Source organism: Scheffersomyces stipitis, chromosome 6, assembly GCF_000209165.1.
Source record: "Scheffersomyces stipitis CBS 6054 chromosome 6, complete sequence".
Taxonomy (NCBI): Eukaryota; Fungi; Ascomycota; class Pichiomycetes; order Serinales; family Debaryomycetaceae; genus Scheffersomyces; species Scheffersomyces stipitis.
Genome location: NC_009046.1, coordinates 1,172,380 through 1,183,836, shown reverse-complemented (window position 1 = coordinate 1,183,836; position 11,457 = coordinate 1,172,380). Strand labels below are relative to the sequence as shown.

General features: G+C 43.4%; 2 protein-coding genes across 2 annotated transcripts; one reads left to right on the top strand and one right to left on the bottom strand. All coding sequences in view use genetic code 12, as the record gives it.

Annotated features, from left to right (window-relative positions):
- Window positions 1–262: 262 nt before the first annotated feature.
- PICST_48002 (ubiquitin-specific protease) lies at window positions 263–4,057 on the top strand (the record flags this gene model as incomplete). The annotated part of the gene is made up of 2 exons (XM_001385886.1): window positions 263–2,878; window positions 2,954–4,057. Coding segments are annotated over 2 exons (3,720 nt in total), but the record flags the coding sequence as incomplete, so codon positions are not given.
- Window positions 4,058–4,266: 209 nt separating this feature from the next.
- SFL1 (putative transcription factor) lies at window positions 4,267–7,680 on the bottom strand. The gene has a single exon (XM_001385541.1). The coding sequence runs from the start codon at window positions 7,109–7,111 to the stop codon at window positions 4,346–4,348; it is 2,766 nt and encodes a 921-aa protein (XP_001385578.2). The 5' UTR covers window positions 7,112–7,680; the 3' UTR covers window positions 4,267–4,345.
- Between the last annotated feature and the right edge of the window lie 3,777 nt (window positions 7,681–11,457).

Sequence of the window (11,457 nt, the reverse complement as noted above, 5' to 3'; positions counted from 1 at the left end):
CAATGACAGCAACGACAAAGAAAACAAGGAAGTCATCGAAGATGTGAAATACGAGGATGTTGATGTTGATGAAGATGACGATAAGTATGATAAAAATACCAATGATGTCACATATGTCGATTCTCCTCAAAGCAATACTGCAAATGGAAACTTGTCGCTTTTTGATTCGTCTACCAATTCAAATGTCAACTCTACTGTCAATTCCAACATCAATTCCAACATCAATTCCAAGGTAAGTTCCATCAATTCCGTGAGTTCCATCTCAAACGTTAATTCTATCTCCAACAATAATGACAACACTGTGTCCAATGCAGAATCAGTTTCGACTCCTACTACCAGCACTTCGCCAAGTGGCACCAGTGTTGATGGCAGCAGCGGTCGCGTATACGAACGAACTGTTTTACCACCGTCTGAACTCGTAGAATATCCGTTTAAAACGTTGAACAGAATTCTAGATGATATGAAATGGACGATTCCCATGAAACAAAAGTTCAACATCAGCTTGTTGAACAGTATACCGTTTGATTACTCCACAGAATTAAGTAAACTCGCTGGATCGCCTTTGTTTGTGTATGAAGCTCTTACTCTAAACAATTCGCTCAACTACTCCCCGTCGTTGGAGACAGTTGATTATGAAGACAGAAACCAGACACTTTCCACAATAAGAGGTCTTCTTGTCAACACAAGCTCCAGCAGCTCTGCCAAAGCAGTATTTCACTTCCGGATCTCGATTCTCGAAACGAACACCAATCCATTCATCTCCAGTGCTCTTGATAAACACGAATATCATATCATTCCTAAACTGAGAATCTCTTCTGACGACTTAGAAGCTCTTCATGTGCTTCCCAAGGAAGACCCCCAGATCATTGATGATGCCTTCTTTAAAAGCTCCAACAGCCCAAGCAACCAGATTTTAAGAGTGACCATCTATAGCCAGGAGTTCTCGCAACAAGATTTGCTTCCGTTGGTAGATCAGGAAACAATAAAGGCTAGATATCTAGCTGGTGTAGATAAACACCCGAGCTTATCGCCGGAAACTATCCCGAACGTAACCCATTGCTTCAAGACCTTGATCAAAGTGTTGAGGGGGCCGATTTTGATGAAACCAGAAGACTCTTTCAAGACGATAAGTTTGGCCCACACGGTTATGGATGCGCAAATAGACGTAAACCTTCTTTTCCACAAGCTTTCATTCACTTTGAACGAACAAGAGTCCGATGTAGTCCCTCCAAACTTGACAGAGTTGCCAGAGTTGAAGGAATCGTACATCCGAATGATCCAAGAGTTGATCTACTTAGGAAGAATCTATGGTAGTAGCATCGAAAACAACGAGTACAAGACTCTGTACTCTTACTCCGATAATCTTTCTTTGGTATTCAAGACTATTAGTGAATACGACAAACACATCAACCAGGTCCATTTCCGCAATCACAACTCGAACCAATTAGCGTTCTTGATCAACTTGAGTATCTGTTCGTATTTTCAGGACGAGCTTATCATCAAATGTTTTGAGAATACCATCAAGTCCGATCCGGCCAACAAATTGCATTACGTAGACTCCTTAAGAAGTACCATTAACTTCAGAAACGGCTCTTCCACGAACAACAAGTTGAATACCTACTTGAAAAACTTGACTGCTCTGGGCGACTTGATAGGTTTCCATGAGTATATGGAGTCAATGAACATTCTTGGAATTGATGTCAGAGATCCAGCTGATATTGACAACATCGATGATGGCATTATCATAGCTATGTATAAAACCAACTTCAAAAACGACCCCAAGAATTATCAATACTATAACAACCATTTGCAAACCGTTGCTAAAGTCAGAAAATCCTCGAATTTATGGAAGTTCATCAACAATGAAATCATACCATTAAATATCGCTCTTGACGAATTGAATATCGAGGAAATTACTGAAGATGACGTAGTCATTACTGCTTATGAGTTCAAGTTGGACGACACTCTACAGGCTAATGGGTTTAGAAACGACGCTAGTGAGATCTTGTTCTTACACAAGGCGTTGTTATCAGTAGCTGTGAACAGAAAGAGCTATCTTTTATTGAACTACATTGAAACAAAACTCGCTGATATCATCAAACTTCCAAAGGAAGATTTCACCTATCAGAAAGCACTTGAACTTTTTGGTGCTGATGAGAGCACCTCTGACTTTGAAATCATTACTAGGTTCCAGAATCGATTAATTTTGAAGTCCAAAAACGATATCGATAGTGACATTAGAATCTTGAGATACTGCTTGAAGCTCATTGCTGAAGAGAAGAAATCACAGATTTTGTTTAGCTTTTTGAAAAATGGGAAAGTAGTTTCGTCTCTTTTACCAGCAGAGAACTGGCCGGCAGGTTTGGACAATATCGGAAACACCTGCTATTTGAACTCTTTATTACAGTATTACTTCTGTATCAAGCCATTAAGAGACTTGATTCTTTCCTTTGACGAAAACGATGTTAATCAGGAGAAGATGGGCCAGAAGAGAAAAATAGGAGGTAGAAAAGTCGAGGAATTGGAACTCACTCGTTCCAATCAGTTTGTGTACCATTTAAGGTATTTGTTTGATGAAATGATACACACCAACAAAAGATGTGTACAGCCATCGAAAGATCTTGCCTACCTATCGTTCTTGCCGTTGTCCAATCCTGTTGATTTCAAAACTGAAGGAGAACCTGAAGTTATCGAGATTCTTGATGAAGACGATGACTACGTTATCAGTGGAAAGGATAGCACGAGAACGAATGCTATCTTAGTATCATCACAACTGCCAGTGCCAGAAGAGGATGTAGAAATGCTTCCAAGTAGTGATGATTATGTCGAGATATCCAACGAACAAGAAGAAAGCGGTCTTCGTAGCCACAACAGCATTGTCAACATCCACATTGAGAATGCCAGCAACGAAGAAGACTCAGATATGATTATACTGGAACCGGACTTAATTCAGTTGAACTATGTAGAAGTGCAGAACGGTCCTAAGTTGTTGCCAATCAGTACAGACCAGATGGAAAGTACAATAGAAGTAGGTAGACAGCAGGATGTTACGGAATGTATTGAAAATGTCACCTTCCAGATTGAAACGGCTCTAGAGCCAGAACGGTTGGATGACGACGGTGAACAGTATGACCTCATCAAAAGACTCTTTTATGGAAAGACCAAGCAAACTATTACGCCGATAGACGACAAACACAATCCTATAGGTAAACCTCGTGTTTCCATTGAGAGATTTTTCAGTTTGATCATCAACGTCAGCGACCATCCCAAGAGCATGTACGACACATTGGATAACTTCTTCAACGAGGACATTGTCAACTTGGAGGAAGGTTTAGCCAAGAAGTCCATCACTGTGAGTGAATTACCGGATATCTTACAGTTTCATGTTCAAAGAGTTATGTTTGATCGCGAAAGATTGATGGCATACAAGTCTTTGGAGCCAATTCCTTTCAGCGAAAAGATCTACTTTGACCGTTATCTAGACACAGATGATCCGATGATTCTTCGTCGTCGTAGTGAAGTGTTCAAATGGAAGTCTGAGATCCAAGAATTGACAGAGCAAAAGAATGAGATTCTCAATATTGATGACGAAACCAAACTCTCCATTATTGATGCACTTGTAACAACGAAGAAATATCTTGAACTGAAAATCATCCCTCACGAAACAATGGGCATTAAGCCAGATACAATTTTCGCTATTCAAGAGCAAATCGATAACTTGAGACAAAGATTGCTAGACATAGACTCAAGGCTAGAGGTTTTACGTGCGAGTGTAGCCAATCAGTTTACGTCCTATACCAAGATCGGGTACACCATCTTTGCTATATTTATCCATAGAGGCGAGGCTAGTTATGGCCATTACTGGGTTTATATTCGAGATCCTCAACGTAACATTTTCAGGAAGTATAACGACGAAACAGTGAGTGAAGTTCCGTTCTCGGAGGTTTTCAACTTTGCTGAAGGTAACACGGCTACTCCGTACTACATTGTGTATGTCAAGGATGAGTTGGAGAATGATTATGTTGATCCATTGAAGAGGGTCATCAATAAATGTTGATGAAAAATGAGTAGCAAGTGTTGGTTACCTGATTATCAAAAGGTGAAGGTCAAGGTCTTGAATATAGAGAATTGTGTAGTAAAAGTACATTTTTGGTTTACGTATAGTATAATACTATAATTATATTGAATGATTGGAAGTTATATATTATTCATTTGGCAGTCAACAGTGCTAGTTACGAAGTTTCTTGTCTACTTCATTATTATGGATTGCAGAATAAAAATACATTGGTATTCATACAGATTCTATAAACTATCATTAATGGGACAGGAAACATTTGTTACCCAATCAGGTTTTACGCTTCTTGAGTATTTTGTCATCGTCATTGTCCTTGTTCAACAACGCAAACATAGGGCTCAGATGCAATGGCGGTAAGGTAGTAGCCGACTTCGGAACATTGGAAGAGGCACCCTTAATCGACTTGTCTAGTTCACTTACACTTGGCAACTGGTTCTTAGACATGGAGGTCGCAAATTCTGAGGACTCCTGAAGTCTCAGAGGAGAAGTAGTAGATATTGGTGAAGAAGTGATAGGGCCTGTAGGTTTAGGCATGGACGTAGGCTGTTGAGAATAAGGAGGCACTCTGTAATTGTGACCCTGCTGTTGATGGGAATCGTACATGGAAGTGAAGGAGTTTCTTTGGTTGAAGTAGGAAGGGTTGGTAGAAGGAGGTTCTGGCGGAGTTAAAGGTGTAGTCACGCTATGGTCGATGGGCGGGTTTGGAAGAGAATTAGTTCTGGTCGAGCCGTTATGGTATGAATGCAAATGAGTCGAATGACTATTTACATGTGGAAATGGATACTGCTGATACGAAGGCTTGCTACTATCATGACCAGCAGGAGTGTTGATCAAGCTGGAAGAACGAGAGCTTGTCTTCTTCTCCACGATAGACGATCTAGACGAAGACTGTGAATTCTGCTGTGATCCTCCAGGTCCATTTGCAGTAGGTGGCTGTGAATGAAGATGCGCTGGGGGCTGTAGTTGTGTGACATGTGCTTGCTGGGCTTGATTAGCATTCCCAGAACTGGTAGGTAACTGGCCACTGGCACCTCCAACAGTAAGAGGAGAGTAGCTTTTCGACTCGGCTCTCAATCTAAAGTTGGTAGATTGCTCATCTAGAATAGGATTACGAGTAGGCATCGGTTGCAAGGGGTCCATCAAGATGGACAAATGGCGATTGGCAGAGGCAGACTCTTCTGTTATCAGTTTGGAATGCTGATTTTGATTCTGGGACTGGTTCTGATTCAAGTCTGGGCCCCTATACTCACTCTGTGGGTAGATGGTATAGTGTGGATTCAACGGATAGTGTTGAGGCACTATCTGTATATTAGAGTTTGAAGGATTACGCGAGTTGTTGGTGGTGTGGGGAGCATTGCTTAAGTGGTAAGAAGAAGATGTACTCGCCTGCTGTACTCGAAGAGGAGGCTGTTGGTGTTGTGTGGAAGCTCTTAGTCTCTGAAGAAGTATGGACTTTAATGAGCCGATTTCTCCCAGAAGAGTTCTGGCAGCAGACGTTGTAGAAGAACCAGTACCGGAAACTGAAGTAGCTGAAGTAGAAGTTACAGAAGCAGAAGTGGCAGAATTAGAACTAGAAGACGTGGATTTGAACAAGGCACCAGACATAGGAGAAGTATTACCCTCCTCATCAGCTAGACGACCCGTGTTATTGATGGGCGTTTTGTTATTAGACACTCTATCAGGCACATCCTTTCTGGCAACGTTTGAGTTTACCGTTACAGTAGGAATAGCATTTGAATTCGAGTTGTTGAAGATGTTGGAATTGATTGTAGGTTTCTCTGGTGCTGCTTCTGTTGCCTGGACAAATCTCTCTAGCATTTCTACAAGCTGCAATGTGTCTGACTGATTTCTGACCAATTCCGAATGGGCCAGATCATACTTCTGGTGCATTACGTTGAGTTCGTTTTTGAGCGAACTCAACTGGTTGTTCAACTCTATGAACTTGAAGTTGATGGAGTTTTCAAACGACGGATTGGTTACAAGAGGAGGTGGCTGCAATCGTGGAGATAACGGTTGGTGTATTGGAGTATGTGCTGGTGACTGTGGAGCTGAAAGTCCAAGGCCGTGTAATTGTTGAGCTTGGGGTTGTTGAATTTGTTGCTGCTGTTGTGGAGGATGCTGTATCTGGCCGTTAGGAGTAGTTCTACCTTCGTTATTGATCAAAAGCGACTGCTGGTGTATTCTGAGCGATTGGTGATATTGTTGGTGCAAATTGTCTGAAGAGCCATGAGGACTTCTCGCACTGGCAATGGATGAAGTTTCATCGTCACTATAGCCATAGTAATGGCCATGAGCTGGACCATATCCAGAATTCGGATCCATAATCGGATTCGAAGTAGGAGGCAATGACTTCAAATTGACGATTTCCTTGTGCGAGTTGATGTTTTTAGAAGATCTACGTTTTATAAGCTTTAGCAGTTCGATATCACCTTTACGGAACTGGTTGGTCAGGTGGCGGAACTCCCATTTATTGGGGTTACTGTTGTTGGTTGAGTTGGTTGAAGTACCAGAAGAGTTTACAGAGTTAGCGTTTGCGTTAGAGCCTGAGCCATCTTCATTGTTCTGGAAGGTATCGTTGACTTTATGGAAGCCGTACATGTTCAACTGTCTGATGAAACTGGCGATGTTGGTGTGTTTGAAGTACTGAGCCAACACCTTTGAGAACTCTTCCCCTGGCAAAAGACAGAACGAGTCGTTGGAAGGCGACCACCAGATAAGATGTGAAATCGTCTCATCGTGAAGCATGTCGTACAATTTATGGATAAAAACAGTCTGGGTCTTTCCAGAAGAGTTAGCTGAAGAGGCCGGACCAGAAACGGAGCCTGAATTGGAGCCCGAATTGGAGCCCGAATTGGACCCAGAATTTGATCCAGCATTTGATCCCGTTGCAGTCGTTAAATTTGCTGTAGAGTTTACAGCAGAATTATTCGCAACATTCGTCTGTCCCAGTGTAGGATTTGCCGGAGCCAGTTCGTGAGAGGCTTCCAATGCTTCGGGTGATAACTTAATCTTGGTCGAGGGAATTACGGCGGACATGGTTATATGTACATGATACGATAGGCAGGTAATAAAACAGTGATGACAAGTATAGTACAGTGCTGAGATGAGTTACAACAGTGAAATGAGTTAGCGAAATGGCTAGAATTACAAAATGGCTAGTGGTGGATAGTACGGAAAGTTGTAGATTTGTCGTAACTTTGGCGAAGTGTGTTTAATGTTCTGAAAAATTACTGGATTGAATTGATTCTAGAACAACACTTAAAATTATCGAGCCAGAAAAAACTCGGAGAGCCAGATGATCACACAAATATGGTCTACCAGGTTGAAAAGACGGAGACGGCGAAGAGGAACGGTCGACAGGGTCTTTCTTTATGTTGCCACAGTGTTTTATAGGGCTGACCGATGACTTCAGCTGTGCTTATTCTGGTGAAATTTCAGATAAAAAACCGGGCAAGTGTTTCCTCAAAAATCGTACAGGGGTTTTCAGGCTGTATTGTGCAACGTTGAGTATCAGGTACAAGCAAGTACGGCAGAACAAACCAGTGGTAAAATGGGAAAATCTTGAAACTGTAGCGAATAAACAAGAAGAAACGAAACAATCCACAGTTTGTCGCTTGGATTCCAGAAAACGAAAAACCACCACCAATTCTCAAATATCCAACCCAAATGTGCTTCTTGTACCGAAAATTATTTGCGAGAGTGTCGAAAAGAGTGTCACAGAATTAAAGCCTGTCGCCGGAGATATACCGACAGAAATGTCGCACCTGCACATGCAGCCACGGCACAGATTGGATTAGAGGCTGGCAGATCCTTTTGAGCTTCGGTGAGATTCTTCTTCCTCGGGGGTTCCAAAAACGACGATGTAAAGATATGGCACCATCTTACAGTAGAGCAGACGTGGAAAAGCTGCAACGGGCGTTCAGCCATGCCTGTCCATAGGTTTACTAAAGATTTCTAAGTAGACTTCTCAACCGTTCGCAGTCCCTGTAGCTACCCTGAGCTGGAGCCCCCACATATGACGACATTGGCACAATAGTCGGTTCGGGAAGCCGCTGCACCAGAAATGCCCTAAGCAGCACTGGCTCTGGAAGTCGTCTACGGCTTCTACAACAATGGCACTACAACGCAGATACTGCAATCGATACTACAAAAGATAAGGTTTGAACTGAATTCTAGCTACACGGCAATTTCAGAAGCCTCTAAGCATATCTTCGCCAAGTCAGTTTACCTCTGCAACTACAATAAAGAACTACTCCGTGCAGCTAAGGAGCTTTCCACTTGTAGAAGGCGGAGCCAGTATGTGGACTTGGATTGTAACATCGCACACACTTGTTTAACGTTTAACAATGGTCTGCAACTGCCTCAACCTCAGCTATCGTTCCCGCAATCACATTCCGCAAACTGTAGCAGCTAAGCGACGCTGACAGAGATGGTTTCGGTCTAGATCACCGCAGATGCTGGCAGATGCTGCCAGCGTCAACATCGAAAACAATCTGGTTTAGTCTTCTAGTTTCTGTATGGGAATCTATCAGTACCCTGAAAAAATATTAACCAAGGCTGGCAGAGACATTTGCACAGATCGACGATTAGTGTTAGCCAGATCAAACTATTCGTAAACGACACGCGACAGCCGAAAGCTTCTTCAACTAAACGAACGTCAGCGAAAGAAACGTCGCGGACAAGGGCTATTGTCCCCTTTTCTTCTCTGGGGTTGTTTTATGGTGTTGCAATCGTGGTTATCTAACCACCCACCTGGCGGGTTTGGCTCTGGTGTACTAATAATAACGTCTAAGTAAAAAAAATATCTGTGCGACATACAGCGGTCTTGCAGCCGTAAAATGTAAGCATGTCTATATTCCACTGCCATCTCATTCCAGGCGTGTATACCGACGTTATTATTGCCACATCTCTATTCTGCTGCAGTCCCGATTATGCATTTCTGTACACCTACCCTGGCTCTACATATCCGGCAGTTTAGTCGTGGCTCCCCGTTCCCAGCCCAAACAGAAAAAGCTTCTTGCGGCGGCAATATTATACAAGGTTATTTCTAGCATCCAATATTATCCAATTAGGGCATTATTTTTGCGGTGGGGAGTGATATTTTCTACACAGCACATTTCCGCAGTTACTGCAGATCCTTTTAACCTCGGGAACTCTGGCGGAGGGCCCACTGTCAACTGAGTCATGTTCAGACTCACAAACAGCAAATCATATCCAGAATCAGGCTCACGCTCTGAACCAGTTTCGCTTCTATCGCTAGAATACCGACTCTGACGTCTGCTTCTGTACTGTACACTGTGCCACAGTAGTCTCAGTCTTTCTTCGTCAGTAAATGCCTGTTTCCAGATCCAAATATACTGCACTTGCCGCAACAGCCAAGTCCGCTACGACTATATTCTACCACATATAGCCGTTTATCTAGGCTATTTGTCTTGACTTAGATTAGCCTGCTGCACCAACTCCAGGCGTCTTTCCGCAACGTCGTATTCATTTACATGACTTTTACATAAACCGTTTTTATTGTTTTGCTTACCCCTCCCCAACAAGCACAATGGTAAATTCCATTCATTCCTTTAAGGGCGCTCTGATGCCTCCAAAGATCCTCAAGTTTCAGTGTGGGGGACGTCTACGACGTACAAGTGCACAAGCAGACAAAGGAACCTGGTAGCAAGTTGCTTTGTAGCCCATAGTTCAAATTTAGATTAGAAAACGTAGTGCGTACAGCGATACCGTCTAATCCAACCCCCCAAACTCGGCACTACTTGCCATCGCAAGCCAATACAGAACGATAACACCTTCTACGGCACTTGCAGCTACACAACTGAAATCACCTGGAATTGCTATGGTCCATCACGTGCGGAGCATCGGTTCGGGAACCTGTGGATTACATCACGGGTCACGTGCACGGAATAATAAATTGCTGCGGTGTTTTAGATGTACGAAGACGATAACAACGGCGTCCGATGGCGGCTAGCCTGGAATGTGTTTACGGCATCGTATCTGGAACTCGCCAGCACGCATGCGTTGTGTTGGCAATCAGAGAACACAATAAGAGGTGCGAAAAGAAGAGATGAGGTTCAAGAGACCCGAGACAATACAAACACAAGACGAAGAGATGAGGTCACCTGACTGGCGGCATATGATAAGGCATTCACTTAGACGCAGTGGCAGTCTCCAGCCTCCAGCCTACCTACAGCCTTGACGGAAGCGGGTTAATTGGGTGGCCGGTACCGCAGTGGGACACAAAAGAAATTGCCTTATTTTGGCACTCATTTCACATCCTTTGGTAGACGAAGAAAATACCACAGGACACGACATTTTCTCGAAGAGCTACACATGACTACGCTTTTTCCGCCAATATTTCCTAATTCTTCCCATGAATGTCGGCGCGACTTTTTTAGTCCTTCGAATAGCTCTCGACACACGCCGTTAAGTATGGCAGCGTTTGGCGGCAGTATGAGCTCTCGGGTCTAGAAATGTGCAGAAATGTCAGCAAGAAGTTGCAGCGCACAGCGGCAGCTTGAGCGAAGCCGGAGGTGGTTCCGCCGTCGCAGCGGCGGCTAGTGAGAGATATCTGGCGATTGTGGCAGCAGACGAGACGAAAGCGATGCAACCGCAGCTGAAGATTCAGCGAGGCATTGTTCCAAGTCCTCCAACAAGGAAGCTGGGTTAGTTTAATTAATTGTTCTCAAATCAGAAGCGTTTTTCTCGTATCAAGAAAATCCCACTTGAAAAAGAAAAAATCTCAGGTGCAAAAGACTCGCGGAAAAATCATGGCCCCAAAAAGTGCAAGTTGCACTCGGATCGAGGCGAACAATCTACGAGTCGTAAACTACAAAGAGGTGGATGATCTACGAGCGGTATCTGCAACCTCTGCTTCAGGCAAAGCAGCTCCATCACCAGCTCTTCGCCATGGCGGCAAAGTCTGGGAATGACTACCGCTCACAGTGTGACCTTCAGCGGCTAATGTCTATTAATTTAAATTCCGTCAGCAAGGCAGCGGCCTGCACACAGCCGAAAGCCATTTCCATACTCATTTTGATATTATTCCATAGCCATTTCTATTTCTATATACATTCATTTCAGCTCTCGTCTCTGCCTGGACGTTGTATTTCGTTGTGGGACTAAATTTCATCTGGCGGCGATTTCACGTTGGCTGCGTTTCTTTTTCCGATTTTTTTTTTGTATTGGCTCTGGCAGTCTCCCAGTGATTAGTCAAGAATATTTTTTTTCGCCAGTTCCAACATCACCTTTTTTGTATGCGGGTGCCGTTCTGACTGAGCTCTCATCATCTATTACTATTATCTGAGCCGTCCTTGGATGTTCTGGTGGTGATAATTTCTCTTCCTTCACATTGGCTTCTTTTTGACCAGGCATTTCTT